The sequence below is a fragment of the Hydractinia symbiolongicarpus genome, chromosome 1 (assembly GCF_029227915.1).
Source record: "Hydractinia symbiolongicarpus strain clone_291-10 chromosome 1, HSymV2.1, whole genome shotgun sequence".
In the NCBI taxonomy this organism is placed as follows: Eukaryota; Metazoa; Cnidaria; class Hydrozoa; order Anthoathecata; family Hydractiniidae; genus Hydractinia; species Hydractinia symbiolongicarpus.
This window is the reverse complement of record NC_079875.1, coordinates 18032277-18060007: the sequence shown is the minus strand read 5'-3', so window position 1 is coordinate 18060007 and position 27731 is coordinate 18032277. Positions and strand designations below refer to the sequence as shown.

At 30.9% G+C, this 27731-nt stretch overlaps 1 protein-coding gene across 1 annotated transcript in view; it reads left to right on the top strand.

The window, feature by feature from the left end:
• Nucleotides 1-26515, top strand: part of LOC130644563 (uncharacterized) — a 42647-nt gene extending 16132 nt beyond the window's left edge. Inside the window, exons 14-34 of the mRNA XM_057450223.1 lie at nucleotides 270-299; nucleotides 425-454; nucleotides 925-942; nucleotides 1462-1491; nucleotides 1617-1646; nucleotides 2120-2137; nucleotides 2353-2370; nucleotides 2636-2659; nucleotides 3049-3072; nucleotides 5057-5110; nucleotides 7661-7696; nucleotides 7811-7855; nucleotides 13200-13226; nucleotides 13568-13585; nucleotides 14333-14365; nucleotides 15232-15257; nucleotides 19067-19100; nucleotides 20304-20455; nucleotides 23226-23319; nucleotides 26209-26278; nucleotides 26446-26515. Of these exons, the coding sequence (XP_057306206.1) occupies nucleotides 270-299; nucleotides 425-454; nucleotides 925-942; nucleotides 1462-1491; nucleotides 1617-1646; nucleotides 2120-2137; nucleotides 2353-2370; nucleotides 2636-2659; nucleotides 3049-3072; nucleotides 5057-5110; nucleotides 7661-7696; nucleotides 7811-7855; nucleotides 13200-13226; nucleotides 13568-13585; nucleotides 14333-14365; nucleotides 15232-15257; nucleotides 19067-19100; nucleotides 20304-20455; nucleotides 23226-23319; nucleotides 26209-26276 (809 nt within the window). The 3' untranslated portion in view covers nucleotides 26277-26278; nucleotides 26446-26515. The remainder of the gene's footprint in view (nucleotides 1-269; nucleotides 300-424; nucleotides 455-924; nucleotides 943-1461; nucleotides 1492-1616; nucleotides 1647-2119; nucleotides 2138-2352; nucleotides 2371-2635; nucleotides 2660-3048; nucleotides 3073-5056; nucleotides 5111-7660; nucleotides 7697-7810; nucleotides 7856-13199; nucleotides 13227-13567; nucleotides 13586-14332; nucleotides 14366-15231; nucleotides 15258-19066; nucleotides 19101-20303; nucleotides 20456-23225; nucleotides 23320-26208; nucleotides 26279-26445) is intronic.
• The last annotated feature ends 1216 nt before the right edge of the window (nucleotides 26516-27731 follow it).

Here is a 27731-nt window from a genome sequence, read left to right as displayed (position 1 = left end):
AAGTTTTGCCATTTCTGTTTTTGTAGTTGTATCTGCAATTACGCAGCATGGTTTTCATGGGGTGAGACAGTGAACATAAGTCAATGTATAAACAAATGCCTGACTGTTTTCCTCCAGTCTGATAATTTTTAAAATAAGTGTTGTAGGTGTTGAGTGTTAGTTGCGCCTTGTCTGTTTTCGCACAATGATGACCTACTATAACAAAGGATGGTTTTGTTGCATTGTTTTAACTTGACATTTCATTGATGTCTTTATCCATTCCATTTTAGTCGCAGAAACGGAAGTTCCCAAAATTAACGGTTAGTTCTTGCCTTATTATTTTGCACAACTGCCTTTAGTCAAGTGTGTTGCACTTTTCCTGAAGGCATTATTTTGTTATTTTATTCTTAACGTTTCATTGATGTCTTTATCCATTCCATTTTAGTTGCCAAAACAGATGTACCCAAAATTAAAGGTTAATTCTTGCCTTTTTATTCTGCACAACTGCCTTTAGTCAAGTGTGTTGCACTTTTCCTATTATTATTTTGTTAGGAAGATAGTTGATTTGAATAAAAGTTTCTTTTAATGGAAAATCTTTATTCTAATCTTCAAAAATTGTATGTAAATGATGACAACATGACTATAATTTGGCTTTTAGTGTTCGCGGCATACAAGAGTCAACTTCACTGTGAACATAACTTCGCATGTTGCTCTTTAATATCTAAAATGTTTTTGCGTATAAGGATAAACATATATTTATACCAACATCTTCGAAATACGAAGTATAAGTAAGACTAAATCCAATTTTACCCTTGCTTTAAGTAAGGAATGTAGTTAGCTTATTCAAAAAGTCATTGGAAATATTTACTGTTTTTCCTTATAGTCTTTTTAAGAGACAACAAAGAGCTTAGATAATTTTTTACATTCCTATTTAATTATTTTTAGGGAAAAGGAAGAGCGTAGGTGAGCCTTTACACTTGTATTTAAGTTAGCAGCATGTTAATTGTAGTGTGAAACAGAAAATACATCCTAAGTATAACGTGAAAACAGAACTTCCTCTAGTTATTTCAAGTTCTTTGAACATTTAAGAATTTGAAGTATCAGTGAGACTGAATCTAATATTTAACCCTTTAAAAAATATATGAAAATATCTAAGGTTTTTCCTTCTTATCATTTTAAGCAAAAGGCAGAGCGTAGGTGAGCTCTTACACTTGTATTTGCGGTAGCAGCATGTTATAGTTACTGTCAGGGGAAAAATGTTTTTTTTCACCCATTTTCTTCAGTTATTTTAAGAGTCACTTTAACAATTTTTCTTCAAAATAAAAAACTCTAGACAGATAATCTGCAAACATAAGTATTGTAGGTATTGTAGATCAAGTCTTGTCTGTTGTCACACAATCATGACCTACTATAACAAAGGATGGTTTTGTTGCATTGTTTTAACTTGACATTTCATTGATGTCTTTATCCATTCCATTTTAGTCGCGGAAACAGAAGTTCCCAAAATTAAGGGTTAGTTCTTGCTTTATTATTTTGCACATCTGCCTTTAGTCAAGTGTGTTGCACTTTTCCTGAAGGCATTATTTTGTTATTCTATTCTTAACGTTTCATTGATGTCTTTATCCATTCCATTTTAGTTGCCAAAACAGAAGTACCCAAAATTAAAGGTTAATTCTTGCCTTATTATTCTGCACAACTGCCTTTAGTCAAGTGTGTTGCACTTTTCCTGGAGGCATTATTTTGTTAGGAAGATAGTTGATTTGAATAAAAGTTTCTTTTAATGGAAAATCTTTATTTTAATCTTCAAAAATCGTATGTAATTGATGACAACATGACTATAATTTGGCTTTTAGTGTTCGCGGCATACAAAAGTCAACTTCACTGTGAACATAACTTCGCATGTTGCTCTTTATTATCTATAATGTTGTTGCGTATAAGGATAAACATATATTTATACCAACATCTTTGAAATAAGAAGTATAAGTAAGGCAAAATCCAATTTTACCCTTGCTTTAAGTAAGGGATGTATTTAGCTTATTTAAAAAGTCATTGGAAATATTTACCGTTTTTCCTTATAGTCTTTTTAAGAGACAACAAAGAGCTTAGATAATTTTTTACATTCCTATTTAATTATTTTTAGGGAAAAGGAAGAGCGTAGGTGAGCCTTTAAACTTGTATTTAAGTTAGCAGCATGTTAATTGTAGTGTGAAACAGAAAATACATCCTAAGTATAACGTGAAAACAGAACTTCCTCTAGTTATTTCAAGTTCTTTGAACATTTAAGAATTTGAAGTATCGATGAGACTGAATCTATTATTTACCCCTTTAAAAAATCTATGAAAATATCAAGTTTTTTCCTTCTTATCTTTTTAGGCAAAAGGCAGAGTGTAGGTGAGCTCTTACACTTGTATTTGCGGTAGCAGCATGTTATAGTTACTGTCAGGGGAAAAAAACCATTTTCTTCTGTTATTTTAAGAGTCACTTTAACGATTTTTCTTCAAAATAAAAAAACTCTAGACAGATAATCTGAAAACATAAGTATTGTAGGTTAAGTCTTGTCTATTGTCACACAATAATGGCCTACTATAACAAAGCATAGTTTTGTTTGCTTTTGTCCTAACCCATCGTTTTAATGTCTTCATCCATTTTATTCTAGTCACAACAGCAGTGGTGCCAGAAGGTTAGTTCTTGCTCTATATCATTCTGTACAACTTCCCCTAGTTATTCTATTCTTAATATCACTTTAATTGTTTTTTATCGTTTTTTCTAAATCTTTTTAAGAGAAAACAAGAGCTTAGATAAGTTTTGCCATTTCTGTTTTTGTAGTTGTATCTGCAATTACGCAGCATGCTTTTTGTGGGATGAGACAGTGAACATAAGTCAATGTTATGTATAAACAAATGCAAGACTGTTTTCCTCAAGTCCGATAATTTTTAAAATAAGTATTATAGGTATTGTAGGTTAAGTCTTGTCTGTTGTAACACAATAATGGCCTACTATAACAAAGCATAGTTTTGTTTGCTTTTGTCCTAACCCATCGTTTTAATGTCTTCATCCATTTTATTCTAGTTACAACAGCAGTGGTGCCAGAAGGTTAGTTCTTGATGTATATCATTCTGTACAACTTCCCCTAGTTATTCTATTCTTAATGTCACTTTAATTGTTTTTTATCGTTTTTTCTAAATCTTTTTAAGAGAAAACAGGAGCTTAGATAAGTTTTGCCATTTCTGTTTTTGTAGTTGTATCTGCAATTACGCAGCAAGGTTTTCATGGGATGAGACAGTGAACATAAGTCAATGTTATGTGTAAACAAATGCAAGACTGTTTTCCTCCAGTCTGATAATTTTTAAAATAAGTGTTGTAGGTGTTGAGTGTTAGTTGCGCCTTGTCTGTTTTCGCACAATGATGACCTACTATAACAAAGGATGGTTTTGTTGCATTGTTTTAACTTGACATTTCATTGATGTCTTTATCCATTCCATTTTAGTCGCAGAAACGGAAGTTCCCAAAATTAACGGTTAGTTCTTGCCTTATTATTTTGCACAACTGCCTTTAGTCAAGTGTGTTGCACTTTTCCTGAAGGCATTATTTTGTTATTTTATTCTTAACGTTTCATTGATGTCTTTATCCATTCCATTTTAGTTGCCAAAACAGATGTACCCAAAATTAAAGGTTAATTCTTGCCTTTTTATTCTGCACAACTGCCTTTAGTCAAGTGTGTTGCACTTTTCCTATTATTATTTTGTTAGGAAGATAGTTGATTTGAATAAAAGTTTCTTTTAATGGAAAATCTTTATTCTAATCTTCAAAAATTGTATGTAAATGATGACAACATGACTATAATTTGGCTTTTAGTGTTTGCGGCATACAAGAGTCAACTTCACTGTGAACATAACTTCGCATGTTGCTCTTTAATATCTAAAATGTTTTTGCGTATAAGGATAAACATATATTTATACCAACATCTTCGAAATACGAAGTATAAGTAAGACTAAATCCAATTTTACCCTTGCTTTAAGTAAGGGATGTAGTTAGCTTATTCAAAAAGTCATTGGAAATATTTACTGTTTTTCCTTATAGTCTTTTTAAGAGACAACAAAGAGCTTAGATAATTTTTTACATTCCTATTTAATTATTTTTAGGGAAAAGGAAGAGCGTAGGTGAGCCTTTACACTTGTATTTAAGTTAGCAGCATGTTAATTGTAGTGTGAAACAGAAAATACATCCTAAGTATAACGTGAAAACAGAACTTCCTCTAGTTATTTCAAGTTCTTTGAACATTTAAGAATTTGAAGTATCAGTGAGACTGAATCTAATATTTACCCCTTTAAAAAATCTATGAAAATATCAAGGTTTTTCCTTCTTATCTTTTTAGGCAAAAGGCAGAGTGTAGGTGAGCTCTTACACTTGTATTTGCGGTAGCTGCATGTTATGGTTACTGTCAGGGGAAAAAATGTTTTTTTTTTACCCATTTTCTTCAGTTATTTTAAGAGTCACTTTAACGATTTTTCTTCAAAATAAAAAACTCTAAACAGATAATCTGCAAACATAAGTATTGTAGGTATTGTAGGTTACGTCTTGTCTGTTGTCACACAATAACGGCCTACTATAACAAAGCATAGTTTTGTTTGCTTTTGTCTTAACTCATCGTTTTAATGTCTTCATCCATTTTATTCTAGTCACAACAGCAGTGGTGCCAGAAGGTTAGTTCTTGCTGCATATCATTCTGTACAACTTCCCCTAGTTATTCTATTCTTAATGTCACTTTAATTGTTTTTTATCGTTTTTTCTAAATCTTTTTAAGAGAAAACAAGAGCTTAGATAAGTTTTGCCATTTCTGTTTTTGTAGTTGTATCTGCAATTACGCAGCATGGTTTTCATGGGGTGAGACAGTGAACATAAGTCAATGTATAAACAAATGCCTGACTGTTTTCCTCCAGTCCGATAATTTTTAAAATAAGTGTTGTAGGTTGACATAAGTATTGTAGGTAATGAGTATGTGTTAAGTCTTGTCTGTTTTCACACAATAATGACCCAACTCACTGTTTTATTAATGTCTTTGTTTATTCTATTTTAGTGGACGAACAGATTATGTTGCCTCCTTCCGGGAGAGAAAACAACATGAGCTTGGGTACGTTTTGGTTTTTTTGCATTTGCCTGTGCATTTAAAGCTTAGTTTTTTACTCTGTGAGCCAAAAAAGACAAGTCATTGAAGGAAAGGGATGCAAGAATAATGTAAAAGTATAAACAGAATTGATAATTCGAGCAGAGATATCAAAAGAACAGGATAAATAAAAAATAACCTAATGTCCTGTTTGGTATTGCTTAAAGTATAAAAATAGTACAATAATAACCGAGTACCCCGGGCTGTGCCGGAAAAAATGGCCTGAGGTCTAAGTGTCGACCGAGCTTGCGAGGTCGATGCAATGTCTGAGTATGCAATTTATAAGAATAAAAAATAACATTTTCCGTTAGTGTTTTTGTAATATAATTCAGTAGCACTACTTTTGTTAACACTTGAGATCAAAATTCGAAACAGTCCTGTCTAAAATCTGACATTCTATGCAGAATTTGAATGTTCCTTTACAATAAGTCCTTGTAAACAAAACATTACGATGTTCGTCACTGGCAATGAATATTAAAGTCATTTTTGTTAACTAGCTGGACAAAAAAACATGGGCTTCAACAAGTTTTATATTGACTAAATAACCTAAAATCTGAAGGAATAAGTCTTAAAATGAGAGGAGACGTATTTGTTTTAATAATTTCGTTGTGTTGTGTTTAGTATTTTTGATAAAACTGGATTTCAGATCATTGTTTTTATCAAGTCTCACAATGTATTGTGGGGGTTAGATATATAATCATTTCCAATACTTTTTGAAACTTCTTTTCGCGCTGGTTTACATTTTAAGCTACCATTACGACGGGCAATACTGAAAAATATTGGCCCGTTGTCAAGAGCGCTAAGTCAATCAGAATGCCTAAAAACCCGTATTGCCCGCTTGGAAAGTCCAGATATACAGATATAATATTTATTGTGACTTTTTGGTGACTTAATTATTGTCATTTTCATCTATACAGTGTGGTAAATTCCACTTTTCATTTATTCCTGTTTCCTTTTATACTCTTTTTTCTTTAGTAAATATAATATATAATTCTAATATATTTATTGTATAAATTTTTCATGTATCTGCACATTTTTGTTCATGTTCTAGTGCAAACATTCTGTTTGCTTAAAGATTTATATGTTAACATTACACATGGAAACCTGGTAATCCAGTGTCTTAGTTGAGCCAAATCTACTGAGAACTAGAACACTATAAAAAATTAAGGACGAAAATGACGGTCAAAGAAATTTTTTTTGTGTAAAGCTTTATCAATCAACAAAAGTTATTTTAAAAGTAAACTTAAAATAACTTGATAATAGCTCTTTGGGCTATTATCAAATCTACTGCGTCTTTGGAACCTTAAAGTTTGTGTTATCAAACTTTTCTGTATTAGCTACATAAAGAATTTTACCAGCTGGACTTAACTGAAAACTATGCATAAGATTCTCAATGATAGATCCCCTTTTGGTTACAACTTGCCACCCCAATCATGATTAGGAACTTCTTTTTCGTTAAATTTTTTTAAATTATCTCCACGTTTTTTTGTGGTACATAACCCAGGGTGACCACTCCTTAAATTCCTTAAATATCCTTAGAAAAATGAAATCTTAAAAGTATTTAAACATACTTGAAAAAATTGAAAAAATTTTTTTCTGATTGTAACTTTTTTTGTCCTTTTTTTAATATTATTCTTATTTGCAGCAAAATATCCTTTAAAAATGTCAATTTGTCTCCTTAAATCTCCTTACTTTTGTTCTCATTTTATTAGTGGTCACCCTGTGACCCTTTTACACATTATTTCCGATTTGCTACATTTATTAACTGTTATAGCCAGATAAGATGTATTCTCACAGCACAATCATACACACCTGTTGTTAATACAATATTTATTTTTTTATTAATGCTTAACTATGGGAGTATATCATGTTGAATTACATTTTTTAAAAAATTAAACAGAATTTTTTTTTAAATTTCAGTGATGACATTATTTGTTTTTGGCTATAAAAGTTAATAATTCTAGCTGAGCCATAAATCTTACGTAATAGGGTCACATCTCACAAAGAAGCTGGACTTCATTTTAAATTTCTTAATAAAACAGACGGTCCAAGCAGCGGTCAAGAAAAAGAAATAGTAGAGTCCAAAACAATACATATTTTATGTTCACTAATTTAGACGTTTTACAAGAGAATAAATAGATCTCTGAGATCTCTGTAAAAGAATTAGATAGTGGGATAACAAAAAAATTTTTACCCTCCATTAAAATAGATATTATTTTTGTATCTTAAGGTTGTATAAGCATTTAATCTATATATTATTATGTCTGTCTTTAACAGCTAAAGTAGTAATAGTGTAAGAAAATTAGACAATATTTTGATGCCAATACAATAAAACAGATTAACGTCAGTAGGCGACAATATATTGACACTAATATTTTTAATTAAATTATTAAGCCATTGCATTGCACATGTGACTTCAAATCCTAAAAAAGAATAATTTTCTAAAGAAAAAAAACGTAAAAAAAAAACTTATAAATTTTGTATTATTACATTTAATTTATCATGTTTTTGTTATAGCTGAAATACTCAGAGAAAGGTCAAAAAATAGCACATGTAAGTTTTTCATAAGTGTTTGCACCCTATGAGGTTTATACTTGGTCAATCAACTCATCCTATACACTTCTATATAAATGTTAAAGTACACTATAGTGCTGTGCTTGCTTTTAGATTTGGATATTCTACCTGGAAGAATAGGGAAGGAACTGACGCATGGTAATTTTTTATTTTCCCTTCAATTTTCTGCATATTTTTTATTTATTTCCATGTTACCTTAAAGAAACAAATTATTCATTCGTTTTATCATTTTTTTAAGGAAATTCCCCTTTGCCCCAGTAACTGTCTCATAATTTTTGACAAAAAAGTCATACTGTTTTAAAAATATATAGGGCGAACTAGAGAAAGCAGTTAAACTTGGCTCACACAAGCCGATAAAATTTATCACCAAGATAGGGATAACAGAATTTTTGGTGTAAATGTTTAGGCAATAAAAAATGATCGATCTTATAAGGCAATGGTTTTCTATTGCTTGTAAAATAATTTACTAACATATGAAATCAAATTTGAAATATGGCAATATTCTGTTATCAAATTTTGACGACAATGTGGAATTAATGAAGTAAATTAAAAAAAAAATTCTGCTGTGTTTATTGGGATTAGATCAAACATTTGAATGGTGTCCAAAACTGCATAACAATTTGGAAACTCTTCAGGAAGTGGTGCCTTTTAATAGCATAAAAAACTAACAAAACAAAACTTGTGAAGCTGAAGATTTTTGGGACACAAAGCGCATTTGCTTGTGTTTTTGTTGTTGACACATTTTCAATGCAAATAATGACTACGACTGGTGCATGCAATCTATTAGTTGATTTCTAAATCTATGCGATGAAAAAGAGAATAACTAGAAAGTGTGTTCGTACCAATTTGTGCCGCCTAATATGTTTCTGATGGGAAACTAGTCTCAATCAAGCTTTGCAGCTTGGCCTTATGAGGTGTGACACCCCATCAGGCCAAGTTTATTTCACTGTTTGCGCATTGTGGCTGTGCTACAATGTATATATGTTACAGCTTCTCAAGATTGATGAGCTTGTTTCTAAAATTACAAATTAGCTTTACCTCTTATATTACTCTATATTCTCACATTTTTAAGTAGCATTACATAATAGACAGAAAATGTCTAAGTACAAGATTATATGCACTACACATGCTTATTAGAAATTACTTTTTTATCAAGTTTACTTTCAATTGCTAATGAAACACTTATAAGATTAAGCTTGTAGTCGCCCGTCCTTTAAATTTACCTGTGGCAACAAAGTGGATAAAAATATATCGCATTTGATATTCGTGTTTCCGTAGCACAATTTTCTAACTAAGCGGGGGGTCCGCGCAAAGACAGCAAAATGCGGCTATTATTAAAGAGATTGAAATAATAGTCCGGCATTGCATGTTGACTAAGGCAATTGACTAACATCATTGATTTTCTTTGCCTGTAAAATAATCTTTTTCAGATAATGATTTAGAGTTTCCATTGTTAGTGTTGTAACTACAAGGTTAATGGACATGATATACGTAAAAAATATAATTTACAAAAAGCTCTTTATCAGATTTCGATTTCTGTTACGAAGTTAGACACAACATATTTTGCTATTCACAGAGGCAATAATATCTGTTACAGTTTTTTTTCACAATTGATTTGTGGGATCTTCTGGAACGGAAAATTCCTCGAAAGTGAAGCCAAGAAAAGAAACGCAGAAAGTTGATTATCAATAAAAATCTTTGTTTTTCTCTTACGTAATGTTTCGGAAATTCTATTTTTTGTAGACCCCTTTCCAGGCATTTGGGGAGACCCTAATTCTGGCTACATTCACTTTTGTAAACTTTGGTGGAAACACCTTTACTTTACGAGTTAATTTAAAAATGCTTTTGAATACTTATCTTTTTTAAAAAATAAAATTTATAACAGCAAATAATAAAAGTAAAAATAGATACCTAGAAGAGATTCTAACACACAACTACTCCTGTTTCGTTGCTTAAAGGGGTAAAAAATTTCCATTCTTGTGGAACACATTTGTGTTCTAATACAAACTCACGAGCTGGTAAAAACATTTCTGTGCTTTTTTTTGTTTTTTATTACTACAGTAATGGAAAAAGGTTGTTTAACATATCGAGCACGCAACGTAAGCGGACTTCCTCGATACGCGATGTACCATGTTTATAATAATAAGAAACAATTAAAATAAGTTGTTGCGATCTATGGAGAATCTAGTATTGTGGCAAAATCCGTCTCGATGTGTTACAATGGTAGGTGTTAATGAAAATGAAGAGAAAGTTTTTTTTTGTTTCAAACACCGCTACTTTATTTTTTATTTTATTTTAAATATTTGTTTTTTATAAGAAATTTTTAAACTTTCGTATTTATTGAAGTAAACCTAGCGCATTACTTCTTCAATGTATTTTTTTTTCTGTTACTGAGGAATCAGACAAAAATAATACTCAACTTATGATCCCAAAAACATTCTTCTTTCTTTCCACGTGCAATACAAATAATATTCAGGGGCGCGTGTTCCGATATACTAAAGTGACCGGGGTGTTTAAATTTTTGGCTGAGTTTACTTTAGGTCTCGTGTAAACAGACTTTACTTTTACTAAATTCCAAGCATTGAACAGCCGTAAACTTTGCTTTATTATTTCTAAGCACGTGTATTTTTTAAAACAGAGACTTTCGATGAGCTATGCTAATAAAGTCAAAAGCATACAGCAAGCATACTAGCTTTATATTTTAAACTTGTTTATTTTTTCGTTTCGATCCCATTGCGCGACTACTTAAGTGAGTAAAAAATTGAATTAAAAAGATCATGGTCGTGCTTTTCAGTCTTTACATTACAACTTCAGACATATGTTATTTTTATGAAATAGAAGGTTTTGCTAGGGAATGGAACTTGGGGATAAGTTTGGTAGTGCTTTCTAATAGCTAGGATAAGATATACGTGAGATAACAACCGTTTATATTTTTTTTAAAAGAAAGATAAAAAATACAATGTTTTAAATTGAAAAGAATAAAAATTTCGGTATGATAATAGGGAAGTAAAATACTTTGATCAGCCCGTTCTTTTATTTATTTCATAAAAGCGAGCCTAACCATCATCATAAGACAGTTAAAGCAAAACCATCTCAAGCAGAAAATATGGCTCCACCACTGTCTTTATATACAAAACAGAGAATAACCGCTGTATATAAATTTCATAAAAAACACGCTGATATTGTGGGAGTTCTCACTGCTGAGAATATAGTTGTGTCGAGACAGACAGTTTTGAATATTATTTTAAAATTAATACAATGGGCTCAGTTGCGAATAAGCCAAAATCAGGTAGAAAAAGATTGGTCAATGTCGACGTAATGAACTTCATCAACATTTCGATGGAAAAAAATGACGAGTGTACTTCTGTGGGTAAGATCATTATTTTAACCATTCTGTACACCGAACTCGATGCGCGCGGTAATGATTTTATCTTTCACATTACAAATAGAAAAATATTTTCACATTTTTAACAGTATCCAGTTATTCAACACTGAATCAACATCGTTAAAAATGTCTATACATCAACTATTGAAAACTTTTCGTTCTTGATTATTTTATTTTCCTTGTGATAAAACCTTAATGGTTTTACCAACAAAATACATTGTGAATGAGATTTTTGAAGTTGGAGTGGAAGTACTGGTTTCCTTAGGAAAGAAAAAAGAATCAGGTGAAATTATTTTTTTAGGCGGTAAGTAATTTTTACTTAGGCAATACAAAAAAAGTTTAAAAAATTAAGCATTTCTTCAAAGACTGGGTAAAAACATTTTTATTATTTAGATGATGACACAATTTTGCATCAAAAGTTAAAAGAATATTATGAAGATCCAAAGAACAAGGATAAGTTTTTAGTGTCATTTTTGAGTGAGGAAGAATCCGACAGTGTATTACAAGAAACAATTGCTGACCTATTGGAAAAAGGAGAAAGTAAAGGAAAAGATCAAAAAAAAAAAATATTAAAAAGGTGTCAAAGATGATAGCAGCAAAAAAAGAAAGATCGTAGAAGCGATTGAAAAGATGTCAAGAGGGGGGGGGGGGGGGGGGGGGGGCTTCGGAGGATGAGGAAGCAGACATAGTAACCGAAAAACAATGCAAAAAACAACCTGCACATAAAAAAGCAAAAAGAATTGTGACAAAAAAATTTGGTATGTTATTTTACTTTTTTATTGCACATTTTTTTTAAGAACCAACGATATAACAACAAATGGCTTCAGAGATAAAAAAAAAACTTTATTTTAAGAATATTTGAGGAATGTAAAGATAACCTTGCTTAATTTAATTTAATTATTATTTTTTTAGGCTGATGTAATCAAAGTTGGAGAAGTTGCGGACCATCAATTACAATTACATATACCTGCTTCCCCACCTGAAAATTTGAATAAATGTATCGAATATTTAAGTGGCGTTGTTAACTACATACTACGTGAACTTAATGTACCGGACACATTTGTTGTGCATAAAAGCAGTGTGGAGGAGTTTCAGCCACCTGTTACTGATACTCACCATTTGACAACAATACAAGAACGTAACCACCACCGATCACAATTGAAATTTAGTGTATGTAGCATTATTAATTTTCCAACATGTGCATCATTGCCAAACGACGTTGTTCCACTGTTTTAGTTTATTAATTTTGTAAAAAAATTGTTTCTCACATAAAAAGGTGTAAGTATTAGTCAAACTAAACATTTTCTTTTATCTTTAGACACATGATTGTAACAATTGGAAAAAAAATCAAACAAACATACAGTCAGTGCTTGAACAAATAATCAGCAATCAAGAGGGGATGATGGGAAAAATATCCTTCTTTGATAGCAGTCATCGTGTGTCAAAAGTGTTCGCTACGGCAAAGTTTTTAATCCACGATGTGCGGTATGAGCTTTATGGTCACATTACAGAGTTAAAACAAACAAGAAGCTATTATAAATATTTACGTAGGATGTTTGACCATATTTGCAGGTACATTTTTTAACAACGATTGTTATAAGAAGCCCGTGTAAAATAAAAACATTTGCTGCATAAACAAGATTTTTGAAACTGTGTAAGATCAACCAGACATGTGGAAATATAGTTCATATAAATTTAATTAAGTACACACAATCTCTGTAAGGTTAATGACAGAGATTGTGTGTATTTAATTGTATTTGAACATCAATCATTGTTGAAAACACTCTTATGTTTAAAATAGTTCTATTATGGAAATGTGTTAATGGCCTCGATAACTTCGAGAATGATATCGAGACAAATGCATTGCGAAGCCCTCTCAATACAATTTGAAAGTAAAAAAACGTCTATCGCGGATCGAGAATACCGTCGCGATACGCGAAGCGCAATGTTAAACAACCTTTTTCCAATACTGTATCTCTGTAGGACTAATTATTTTTTTTATTGTATTTTGTATAAGGAATGCTGTCTGTTTTTAACCAGTGTTATTAAGTTGATGACTTTCAGCCTTTGTTTATTGAAAGATGTTTTTCTTTATAGAAATGAAACTCGTTGACCAGCAAACTGGTAAATTGATTTTTTTTGTTGACTTTATATTTTTGAATTATATGACAGACACTGTACAGTTGGTTTTTTTGTGTGTAATTATTATTTATTTTGTGAAAAGCTATATACAGAAAAGTTGTTTTATCACAAATTTAAATTTTTAGTAATTTAACATGCAACACAGTTTATTCTATTAACAGTGTGTGACAAAGTTCAAACTTTCGATTCTGAAAAATCTGTCGTTTTTTTAGTGCTTAAAAGGGTAAAAGATGATTTTAAACTTATATTGTGGGAGTTAAGCAAGCGTTTTATTAAATGTATACTTTGATTTTATTTGATGTAAGGAGTTATTTTTTTTTCAGATAACAAACCAATGTTTAGTAAGTATAGTTTTAAAGTAACCAGCTTTCAAGGTGAGAATTTTTGCCAGTTTTCAAGGTTAGGATTATGAACAATTGGTAAAATTTTGCGATTTTGGTCTAAAATCACCCAAATTAATTTTTTTTAAAACTTTTACTTTTAACATTCTAATTTTTTATTCATTTTTTTTAAACTAACACTACATAATATTAATTTTGTCATTACATTTTTCAATAAAAATGTTTTTTGAAAAAAGTCAATTTTTTCTTTTGTGTAGTAAAATTTAATTTTTGTTTTTTAGCAGCCATCTTTCATGACATTTACATAATTTAACTCTTCGCCAAATACTTAAAGAGTTGAATTTATGAACCAAGCTAAATTCTTTTTCTCTATTGTCAAATTAAATGTACATCAAATTTTGTACTATTAATTCTTTTTTTACTGATCTTCAAAATTTTTTTTTTCTCATGTTTTGCTTTTTTTTAACAACGGCTGTTCTTCAGGAAAGTGAAAAGAAATTTTAGCTCCACAAAGATTAACGTGAACCACATGATGCAACATTTTACTCTTGAAAAAAAGCAAGCGTAGCTGAGCCAATTGCTCTATTGCGATTAAATAAAAATAAAAGTCTTTTTCTTTATGGGAATTTCCATATTCTATTTCAATTTTTAATTCAATGCAGAATTGTGTGTATTGTGTACCTAACCAACAGTGAAAAATGTTGTGATGTTATTTTAGTATGTTATATATCTAATCTATTCTTTTAGATGTTCAAAACAACTCTGAATTCGAAACCACAGGTATTTTTCTTTATTTTCATTATAGTAAAGTCTGTTTCTTCTGAGTATAGAAGGTACAATATAATAAACATACTGCTTTAGAAAAATCTGTTTTGACCAGTCAAATTTTTATGGATACATTTTTCTCTTGTCATTGTTTTTCATTGTGTATTGTAAAACACTTAGTTGCTCTGATTATTTGTTAGTAATTTTATAGTCTTTTGAAGTTTTTGGATAGTACTTTATAACCTACTTTAAAAGAAGAAACTTGCGCTGGAAGAAAGTTTTGGGTTTTTTCAGGCCTTTTCGCGAAATTTTCTAAAACGTGTTGTCCACAAAAGTTTTTTCCCACGAATTCTTCTAAAACGTGTGTCCGCGAATTTTTTTGTAAATTTATTTCCCAGTGAATGCTTTTATGCTAATTGTATTTAACTACTCATTAAAGCAAAAACAAGTATCATTGTCTTATTTTTTTTTTACTTATTTTTTAATTGGCTGAGTTAGAAACTATAAGAAAGGTGATAAAGAAGCAGAACAATAATTTTTGTAATTTTTGTCAGCGAAAAATAATTTTCATTCAAAAGGCTGATGAAATTTCGGAAGATTGAAAAGGCATTATAATCATAGACTAAGAATATTATATATTTTTTTATTTTATTTTTTTTGTGATGTAATAATTACAACATTCATATCCTTTGTTTCATACTGTTTTTTAATGCTTTATTATCGGTCCGCGAAAGTTATTTCTTGTAAAAAATTTCCAAATTGCTTGTCTGCAAAAGTTTTTTCCGCGAAATGCAAAGTTTTTGTGTTTCTTCCGAACCGCTATTCGATCAAATACATAACGGTAAAAATAAACTTAAAAATTGTTGTTGTTTTTTATTTAGATATAATTGATGACTCGTTTATTGATGTAAGTTTTTTAATAAAAAATCCTACAATTTTTTTAGTTTCATTTTTACAATATTCTCTACCTGAGATCTGCAACTAAGTTGTTAGGAGAATTTTAGCAATTAACCTGCTAAAGCAAAAAAATGTAAAATTATTAATATTCCTAAAGTAAGATTACTTTTTTAAATTGTTCTGAAATGCTGTTGGGTTTTCTTAGGCAAATTCTTTTTTATAAATCTCTAAAGTTAAATTCACACTGAAAACGCAGTCCCTTGTGGTATGTCACGTCACTGCATGGTTTTTGTATTTTGTGTTTATGTTCAATTTTTATATACAATAGCAAAAAAGGATAACAATGAAAAATGCTCATTTCACCATTTGACAACCCAAAATGCTGCAGCATATTTAGATTCTACCCAATTTAAATGGCTACTATATATGGTGAAGACATGCCATGATGCACAACTGTTTTTCAGTGTGAATTTAGCATAAGAAAGACACTTAATATTTAGCGTTACAACAGTTATCACATTTTATTTTTTTCAGTTTTAATGCTTTTGATTACCAACTGACAAGAATATGAGATGCTTTAATCTCTTCAATATCCTGTTTTGAATAAACTTGAGCACAATTTTCTATTAAATACAGGCAAACAAACCTGTGGTAATGGCCACTGCTCATTAACAACCAACAGCTTATAATAACTACTTTAGAACATACACCTCTCCTATTTTAGTAGAGTAGTTGAACTGGCCTAAAAGAACCACTTCTCCAATTTGAATATATGTGTCTCTAGATTCACCACAACCTCAATTGCAGTCAAAAAAATTATTGCTCGCCACTGTAGCATATCATGTTAGTTTTATGTTTCAATTTTATTGTGGCCAGTTTCGTAAGATGTCACTCATTTTTCACCCCATGGATAAGTAAGGACAACCTAGACGTCTGAAATTAACATGTTTATGATGTCATCAAAAAACCTTAAAAACTTCATATTTATGTAACGGTTTGTCAGAGTACGAGATCCTATATATTTCTTTCTCAGTCGTTTTACACACTATAAACAATGGATGCAATGGATACACAAATTTAAGCATAAAGTTTTTATGCACCTGCAATATTGCTCTATTATCAGAAATATATTGCAATATATTAGAGACGGAATATATGGGACGTAAGAAATTTGTCTTGTTGATTATGTTCTAAAGAGACAACGGAAATTGTGATTGTGGATTAGACAGAGCATTGTAATAGGAAGTACTTCAAGGGATGTATATGTGAAAAAAACTGAACAAAAAAAATAAGTCGTGTAGGTGAAGTAAAGTTACAGGTGTCCTGATTGCAAAGCAGTTGTATTAATGCATGCCAACTACAAGCTGAATACTTGTGAAGTACCAGCGTACCAGATAAAAGAAAGAATTCATTAATTATTTTAACCTAAAACATTTGACTTTTGTCTTTCAACATGTTCTGTCTTTTACAAACACCTGTCGCAAGTGGCTATTGTAGCAAGGGTTGACTGTATGTTTTAAAAAGTTAAGTTTTTATCCGCAATATTTTTGCAATGCTTGGTCTAATTTACACCGAAAGACATTTTTCAGCATTTTTTCTGACTATTTCTCTTTTGCATTCTTGAAAAATTTTTAGCAGTTCACTGTCAACTACTAGTATACTCATTTAGTCAGAGATTTTAGTTTTAGTTCTGTTCTGTATAATATCAAACTTTTCAACTTCAAACCATTTAAGTGTTTTCCTGTGTAATTATGTACAATAGTTGGTCAAAATTTCTGATGTCGCAAAATGGTTATAAAGGCGGGTAAAAAAAGAAAACATTTAAATGATGCAATAACACTAATTTGACCAATGAATAAAATAATATTGTTGGTTATGATATTTTTTGAAGCATTGGGCAACAAAAAAAGGTGTGACAGGCTTGAGGCATAGCGTGTTTCCTTTTTTTACAAGAGCAAACAAGGCAATGTTTTGTTGGGTTATATTTCTTCTCCATTGGTGGATGTGGCATAAGATAGTGCAAAGCATTTTAATTTACATCTTCCCTGTATTTTCGAAGGTACACACAGTTATAAGTTTACTTGTAGTATTTTTTATTTTTGTGTTTTGTGTTTACCTGCCATTATTGAAGAGTCTGCCATGAAAAAAGCTGCAGCTAATGTGTTAAGCTTCATTTCATATACCATATCAGTTAAAACAGATAAAAATGGGTGTTGTGCATTGCAAAAAGACTGACCAACAAAGTACATCAGATCCCAGACAGTAATGTTGTTTTTGTGTGGACATCTATTTCGTTGTCACCTTTTGCAAGTTGTTTCCTTCCGCAACACTTATATTAAAGAGTTAATTGATCAAAAATGATTGTGCAGCTCGATTACTGCTTTTCATTTGTGCCTTGGTTAAAAAATTATGCCTTATCAATGCAGTTGAAATCTTTGTATTTGTAAAATCTAGGTGATTCAAAGCAGATGGTTAAAGTTCACACCATATTTCAATATACAAGATAATTCTTAGTTGTATCCTGAACTAACCACTTTATTCAACAACAGAAGTTTTTTTGTTTATCATTTGGATACTTAGAAATTATTTAGTACTTTAAAATACTTTAAGCTACATGGGAATTCAGAGAAACTTTATTAAGATTATACATAAGTTGCCAAGGCCTCCACAGGAATTAGGTAGGGATTTCATGTCCCTGTACAAGTGAAATTCACTGTTAGCAAAAATGCTGGTGTAAATTTCATAAAAACCGAACCTATAAACACACTTCCAAGGGCACTTAACAAATTCCATTACCCTTTTAAAACAAATTGGTGTATTTATGACCTAATTGGTGTATAAACCTCTAAAATGTGACACTTTTGGAACACCTGAATGGTTATATATATTCCACCAAATTTTCCTTGCATAGAATCTCTCTTTAAGTCAATCTGTCGCAGGAGGTAAAGAAATTATTTCCAATTGTTTTTAAGTTATTTATCCTTAAACTTAAAAGGGCAATGCTATAGCTTCGTTAATCTTATTTAAGTAATTGACATTAGTGCCGTAACATCTAGGAAGTTGAAAAATAAAACATTTTCTTTTATCGGCAGGTAAATGAACACATCCACTATCACAGACACTACGTTTTATTATATAAGATGGCATTTAAACCATACACGTTGTTATTATGAAGAAAGTATAAAGAAATTCTTATAAGTGCTCTACTTCTCTGTCCATTTCTTGAGGGCAAAAAATATTATTATTATTAATAGATGTCTCCTGGCCGAAAAATCTATTGATCAGACAACAAATATGTTAAAAAAGTATTATTCTTTTCAAAAGATAGAAAGTCAGCTTCTTTTATTTATTATTTATCAATTTTTAACAATTTATACTATTATAAGAATGGATATAATTTAAAACTTATTTCTGAAATTTTGTTTGATTTTTAAGCCTGTCTGGGTAGGAAAGGGTTTTTTTTAAAAATATATATTTATTTTTTTATATTAATTTGCTAAATATTGATGATAACAGGGTTCATTGCAATTTAATTGTGTCACGATTTTTTATTCTGTTCAAGTGTTATCTACACACAAAGTTATTAAAGTATCAATATAAATAGATTCTGCAACTTTCTGCAGTTCCAGGGATATATTTTTTTCAATTCAGCGACATCAGTTAGTGATATTAATGAAACATTTGTGTTATTGTTATACATTTCTCTCTTCCAGTTTGTTTAAATTAAGTTTTATTCCTATCTTGATTTTGTTTAGGTTTACTTGCTATTGTGTGATGCCGTTCATGACATAAATTTATATTTTTTGCTCATTCTTACAGGCAGCATCGTGTGAAAAGCAACCATATAAGCCATGTAAGTTTAAGTTCTTCTTTTGTTTTGTTCTTAGATATTACCAGGTACATATATTGAATTTGGAAATTATCTATAATTTGGAATTAACAAATAATTTAAATTCACTTTTATTGAGCATTTAAAATTTGAATTCAAATAAGATTTTAATCATATATAGTCAAAATTGTGTTGAAATTAAAAATGAAAAGACTTAATTAGTCACGCTTTATTTTGTCCTAAAATTCGGAATAGTTTTTTAATCTTTTTTTAGTCTTTTCTCCTAAAATGTGACCTTAAAGTCTCCTCAAATCTACTGAGAAATTATGAACTTTTAAATCTGTGTCTACCCTGCTAAAGAAATAAACATGATAACCAGAGTACATAGCTAATTTAAATTTTTAGTAAGAAAATAGTGGGACAATTAATCAAAACTAACATTGTTTCTTTGTTCTTAAAGGGGGGGGTAAGCTCTAATTTTTCATTTAAAAAAAACCCAGTAGCTATAACAAAAAAAACTTGAAATACCTATTTTTTTCAGCTAAAAATTTTATCGATTTTGTAAGAACTACATGTTTACTACGCTCATTTTGTTATTCTGAACCCTTTGCAATTTTAAAAGGATTTGGTGACGTTTTTTAGTTCAGAAAGTGTAGTTCGACATGTCCAACTTTTGCTAAGTTTTTTCTATTGAAATTAACAAAATAGTTAATGAGCTATTGTTTAAACGAAAGATTTGAGCATATTTTTTCAGTTTCTGATCATAACCAGTGCTAGTCCATAGTAATAACCTTAATTAGAAATTTGTTGAATTATAATTATTATACACGCTTTTTTTTAAAAAGAAGGTTTTTACAAAGATATGTGTTATTTTGCTGATTGTATAAGTTGAATTACAAATGTGTAGTCGAAGAATATTTGCATATGTTTGAGGTTACTTCTCCTTAAAATAATAGTCTGAAGAAAACTGTCAGTTTGAGCCTAAATCGATAAATCCTTCAAAACTTCACTAAACATTACATTGATAAAAAATCTTTGTGTCAATTTACTGGCATTTGTTAACTCTGCGTTGTTAATAAAAGCAAAAAGCAAATTTTTTTTTTTTTTTAATTTTGTTATTAAGTTTTCTAAGCTTAAAGGAATGTTCGCCTATATTTATTCAAAAAAAATATATAATAATATAATTGAATATATTTATAACTGAATATAATTTGAATTGACATTTAGTGTATGGTAAAAAAACTATGGCAAAAGAACTGTCGCATTTGAGTATGGCCGCGTGGGTGTCACCAGCATTGGTGACACCCAAGGGTACTCTAGGGCATATCTATCTCATGGAATATGGCGAAAAGGGGTTCCTCTATGCCCAAAAAGATATCGTAAGTTTTTTATTAATTTTTTTTTTTTTAGAGAAGGATCAACAATGTATATATGTTTTGACAATATATATACATACACAGCTAAATAATATATTTACATACTTACAAGTAAAATTCATTTAAAAAAGCTTATTCACTAACATAAATTGTGTCATGATATGTAGTGTGTTGGTTGTCTCAAAGGACATTCAACATAAAGGATATTATATTTTTATCGTTAGTGTGCGGCTTTTTACTCATCCCTTGTGTTTATTGAAGGTTTTAATAGCTTCATATGGAGAGCTTCCTGAGTCATTAATTTAAACACATTACTGTGGGAGTCAATTATTTTTATAGCACTAAAAGAAGGTTGCACTTTACATGAATTAAAATGCATTTTCACAGGTTTTCCCTCTTGAATATGTTCTTTAATCGCGTAATCAAATGTCGAGCTGTCTGCCCAACATAGCACGACTGACATCGTGAACATGTGATTTGGTAGACTACGTGACTTTTGAACAATTCCTCTACAGGTGTTTTGAGTGAGGGAAGGATGGATTGAACCTTTCGTATTGTTGAGATCACTTTACAGGGAGCATCTATTTGTCTAAGGCAACGTTCAAAATTATCAGTGACTTTTCCCCTATATTGAAGAAAAATCAATTTGTTCTTGCTCGTCTCGTGCTCTTAGATCTCTGTCTCTTTTTTCAGTGCATGATCTTGTCTGATGTCTTTTCAATGATAGGGTTATAGAACGAAGCAGGGTATTGGTTATGTTCAAGTATCGTTTTTGCCTTGTTCAGACTTTCGTGAACGTTTGCCTGTGTGCTGCATGAGTTGTAAATTCTGCAGACCATCCCGGAAACAACAGATCGTTTGTATTTAATCGGTGCGAAGGTTTGACAATTCATTGTAAGTCCCGTACCAGAGTCTTTGGTATACCATGTTGACAATAGCTTTCCTTTGTTGCGAGCTTCATATCGAGAAATGGAATTGTAGCATATTTTTCATGTTCAATAGTAAAGCTTAGCTGTGGGTGGTGTTCATTTATTTCCGCAAGTTTTTCATCAATTTGGCCGGACCTAATATCGCGAAGAATATCATCCATATACCTTGCATACAACTTGACAACCCCTTTGATTCTAGGATCGAACTTGCTCAGCCAACCGTTGGCAAAATTGGGCGCTGCAGGACTGCCCATAGCCAAACCATCCTGTCAATATATACCGTTGTGTGTCAAATTCAAGACGTCGCAACTGCACATGATTGACTGCTTTACAAAAGTCTCCTTTGAAACAGGGGGTTGTTCGTACTTTCCAGAGTATAGCAGGTAAGCACAATGATTTATTGCTTCCACGACGATGAGCTTACATCAAAACTAATGACTTCTTCATCCTCATTCAAGTTTATTTCTCCAAGAGACTCAGATATTGTTGATGTACTAATTTTACATTCTTCGACATTCGATCGCAATCGCAAGAACTGGCCTTAATGGTTTGTCAGTTTTATGGACTTTTGCCAAGCCATATAGTCGCGGTGGTTGGCTTCCGATAAGTTTGAGTTTGTCATACAATGATTCACTGATCTTGTTCGAGCCTTTCAAGCCCTGCAAAAGTTCAACAATGCGCTCCACCTTTTTCAGGATAGGGTGTTTTGCATTCTTCCGAGTTTTTTTATATTTTTTGAATTGCGGGAGCTTAATAATTTTATCAAGTTTTTCTTTATATACACTACATTCCATTAAACAAATGCTGATCCCTTTATCGAACGATTGTTCTCCTTTAAGTAACAAAGTGTCATTTGTATGTTATGTGAATTCTTCTGTTTTTGACAACGTTGGACGTAAGCCAGTGTTTTAACTTTGATATCAGTCATAACTTCATCACTTACTTTGTTTCTTTTGCAATAGCGTAAAAGATCGTCTAGCTCCGCAAGAAGATCATTTTTGTCAAAGTTTTCTAAAACAGCATTTCTCGGAACGTTCCCTTAGACAAATAGATGCTCCCTGTAAAGTGATCTCAAGAATACGAAAGGTTCAATCCATCCTTCCCTCACTCAAAACACCTGTAGAGGAATTGTTCAAAAGTCACGTAGTCTACCAAATCACGTAAGTCGTGCCCTGTTGGGCAGATAGCTCGACATTTGATTACGCGATTTAAAGAACATATTCAAGAGGGAAAACCCGTGAAAATGCATTTTAATTCATGTAATGTGCAACCTTCTTTTAGTGATATGAAAATAATTGACTACAACAGTAATGTATTTAAATTAATGAATCTGGAGGCTCTCCATATGAAGCTATTAAAACCTTCAATAAACACAAGGGATGAGTACAAAAGCCGCACACTAACAATAAAAATATAATTTCCTTTATGTTGAATGTCCTTTGAGACAACCAACACACTATATATCATGACACAATTTATGTTAGTGAATAAGCTTTTTTTAAAATGAATTTTACTTGTAAGTATGTAAATACTTTTTAGCTGTGTATATCTTTAGCAAACAGTTTAACTGTTTTTTATATTCTGTTTTAGTGATTGACCTGAATTGGAGTTAAATCCGATATATATTGTCAAAACATATATACATTGTTGATCCTTCTCTCAAAAATTGCTGAATTACATTCACATTGTTTCTACCAAGAAAGTTTTTTACCAAAGTTTAATTTTTAATCGTGGTTTTTGCATGCAATGTAGTGGGATGTAAGGTTATGAAAAGTAATGATGTTTCAGCTTATTGTTATGCTGTGTCTTTTTATTGTAAATGAAATGTTTGTCTTTTTTTCTAGTCATTTTATGCGATTGATGGGGATGTCAGGATAAATTTATCAGAAAAAGTTTTCATTGACTTGGAAAAGGGTGATTGCTTCCATGTCCCAAAAGGTAAAGTCTTTTACATTTCCAAATTAGGTTATTAACAACTATATACATTCGTTGATGCTGTTTGACAATAGTTTTAAGGTTTTTTTTTGCCATTAAAGTGTGATAAAATGGCAATTAACACTAATGTGGTACACAAGAATTTAGGCTTATGTAAATGAGGTTAAAAACTTGCCGAAAATCCTCAAAATTATTTACACATTTGTCAGCATTTTGCTTTTTTTTTTTCTTTTTTTTTTTGACTGATTTGACTGATTTTTTTTTATGGTATTAATTTGATAAAATAATTACTGTACAAAATCACATGCCAATTAACAAACACACTCTTCTTAATTAAATGGCTCCCCCAATTTAGTACTGTTAGTGTTTCTCTTACGAGACTTTGAATTTATAATTGTCCATGAGTGTCTTTTTAATTTAAAGTATTTTACTTAAGTGAAATTTTGTTATAAAGATCTCTATTTGTATAAAACCTGTATGTCTATATAATAATATCCAAGCTCTAAATATCTGTGTGAATCTTTTTTTTTCAGATTTTATGTGAGGTAATCATACTAACAGGGTGCGTGTGGGTTTTTCCACAGGGTTACAACTACTTGCTTTATTGACAATTACACTTGCGTGTTAATTAATATATAAAGGGTTGCAAACCTGGGAGACAAGGTCTCCTAGGTTTGAAGGCGAGACATAGTAGATGCTACTTTTAGTCGAAACGTAATATAAGTTGAATTCTCGTGTTCTATTTTGTCCAATAAAACGATTTAATATTATATATTTTTAACTTAGCAAACTTGGTAAGGGCAGAAAAAGCACAAAACAGCAAGGAACAATTAAAGAGGAACTAGCAAGACAAGGCCAGGGAGTAGGCAAGGCAAAACAGTCAATAATACTAAAGTAAATTGCCTTAGAAATTAATTTCTAAAAAATCTCAAACTGAAATTTAATTTATTTGTTTTTTGAAACTTCGCTTTTTTATTTATTTTTAAATTATTTTTTAGTCTCATTTCTATTTTTTTGTTTTGAATAGTGGAACATAACTTTTCTGAACCCCTCCTCCCCTGAATTGTTCTTATTTATGACAGATCTGTCCATACTTTGTTGAGGCTCGTGTTCTTCTAACACAATGAAAGTGGCTATGCACGCCCTGTATACTTTGTTTTTTGTTTTCCATTAAAAACGCAACTTTTTGATTGTTTAAAAATTACTAAGACCGTGTATTTGGAGCATTTTTTACTGTACTATCAAGAAAAAATGGAGCCGTTATACATATTATAAATAAAAGGGCAATGCAGCGTCTTTAAATTGGATAATTCGATCACCGTAATATAATAAATAAACATGTTCTGATTATGTTTGTAAACAACATATTAAATTTCACATCAGGGATATTAATAAAAACAGTAGAGACAACATCTTTATACCGTGATAAAAACACAAAAGGTAACTAGCAAACTTTGTCATTTTTAATAAGGAACTTTCTTTACAAAAAACTGCTATAAAAAAACTGCTAGGTCTAGTTGCATAAAAAAATAAATCAGAGACAAGCTCTTTATCATATACGAAAAAGAGAAGAAATCTTTTTTTACTTAAAATTGAAATAAATTGAAATAAATTCGTTACCACTCTACCAAAAACGTTAAACGAAGTTAAATCATTTTTTTAAGTTAATCTGTGTTGCTTGATGTTTTTCATCGGTCAAAAATATGTAGCCCAAAAGGTAGGTAGGTATAGCCTTCTCTGTTGTTCTTTCATTGAAAGTATATTTCTTACTGTAGCTACTACTGTGATAGGAAATCTGATTTTAATAAACGACGCTGGATAATTACATTCAGTGCTGCTTATCATAGCGTTTATCGTTGTCATTTTTAGCTAGCTAACACATATCACAGACATTTTTACGACAACTATAATATAATTTCTGTAACGAAAAATCACAAGAGACAATTATTCCATAGCACAAGCAATTTGGTAGCCTGGAAACTTCAAACCAAAACCTTTTTCTCTGTTTTGTCTCACTAATGTGGAAATTGTCCTTGCGATCTGTCAAATTGCACATGAGATTGCACATGCTATTTTTGTCCAATGGATTGTGCTTACCACTTTTTCTCGGACATAATTTGCCTTTGTTATTTAGCTGTGTGCACAAAAAATGACTGTTTGAGTGCCTTTAGTTCAAACGCTTATTGGTATTCAAATTAAAATTTCACCTATATACAAGGGAAATGGTTGAAATTTTTTATAGGCCCACACTATTGACATCAGAGAATAAGCCTCGCTAAGCTCAAATAGCTAGCTTAGCTGTACGAAAATGCACATAAAAAAATTTTAGTGGTCTCAGTGGACTTTTTACTGCCTATGCTGCAGTCTATAATATTACATGTCTCAGGGATATGTATGGTGTGTAGTAATCTGATGACCAGAATAATCACAACAGACGAGCACCTTTTAAAATAAAAATTTAATATCCATGTCTTTGGTAACTTAATTATGGTAATTCTCTTTTAGTGGTTGGTTATAAATTAAAGTTTAGAATTTTCTGCAATTTCAGCAATTTTAATATTGAGGGAAAGAGAGTTTTTTTCATTCATATTATGTAATGACTTTTTAGAATACAATGCATTTGTTATCTTCTAATTTCTTTTTCCATAAATACACTTTTAAAATTTAAATCAAAATCAGTGTTAAATTATCCCTGCAACGAGACTTACCAGGAGTAACACTAACAATGCTGGGGGGGGGGGGGGGGGGGGTGTCTATGCTAATTTGATAAACATTTACAGATGTACCTAGTATCACTTATCTGCATTATGTTCTGCATAAATAATTAAGCAATACTATTCAGAATCGTGAAAGGAGCAGATTTAACTAATATTATTTTTCATTACTTTGCAGGTTACGCATACAAATTGGACAATGTGTCCAATGGATCACGCACGGTGCTATTTTGTCGCTATGAATAAATGTATGTATATACGTTCATTTTATTAATTATTCATTTATTCATTTTGCGTGACAGACAGACGTTTACAGGTATTATAATATAGATGGGTTATTGGCTTGAAACTTTTTATGGGGTGTTTTTGGACTAGTCTTAAGAACAAAGAATATATTGCAAACTATTTTTTACAGGTCTGGTACCAAGCAAAACAACAACATAAATGTATGTACCAATAATTATATGTATATATTTCTTAACTTATTTCTTAATTTATTTATTATTTGGTCTAACCTGGTAAGCATTCAAGCAGTATTATAAGATGCAAGTTTTTAAAACAGTGAAACTGTTTACTATTTACTCTTCTGGCATCCTTGTTCTGACAAATGCTACAATTGAGCTGTTAGAAAATAATTTTAAGGGCAAACTTATATTTCTTTATATATGAGGGAGTTTTTCCACAACCAAACTTGACAAAAGTGATTCATAACTTTTGCTGCTCAAACCAAGGCTACATAAACTTCTAACATCGTTGTGAAATCGACTTAGAACAGATAGTCGTTCACGACATTCGACATTCCTGTTAAGTTTCTGTACTCTCAATTAGTTATTGTTTTTATGGCTTTTCTTTTACAATATTTAGGAATGAGTGTTAAGCCGTTGTTACTCCTAATTTCAAAAACTTTCTCTTTATCATACGTTTTTGCGACCTCATTTTCATCCTCTATTAAATCTATAGTTTCATCTTCTGTTTCTTCATTATTAGTATTAAATAATTTTTTTGAATTTTTATATGTTTTTTCAACTATGTTTAGTTAAATCTGAACCTAGTTAGTAAAATCAATCAAATCCCTCAATTCATTTAAATCCTTTAAATCATTTAAATTTGGCTTGGTATGGACCATTCCTGAATCATAGAAAACATGCATCGGTACAGTATGATGTTTGGCTCAACTAATTAAAAATATATACAAAACCATAACTTAGTACACTGTTCCTAAATAATATCAAACATATAAGAAGGAATTTTTGTTTGCGTAAAGAGTGCTAATAAACCTATTTAATTTGTCAGCCATAGTGAGCAATAAAGATTGTCTATTCTGGTTCAGGCCATGGATTTGTTTTGTTTTTTCTACAGTAAAATTAGATGAAGGCCTATTTGATGGGGGCAAGAAGGTGCAACTGGAGAGCACCTTTTTTTATATCGCCAGTTGATCCTCATTCTTCCTGACTGTGTGTGCACTTACTTCCAGGCCCCGCAGGCACAGTTTTAAATGGCCTAACCAATGTTGTATTTGGCGTTGCCTATTAATGACCATATATTTATAAGTGGAGATTAATTTTTGAGAGACTTTTGCCAGTGTTCATCTTGTATTCCACCCATTTTGCATTGGTGGAGGGGGGTAGGGAGAAGAAAGGATATTGTTGTGGGACTTAGTTTTATATCTTAAATATTTTTTTAAGATATTTTTTATTTAAA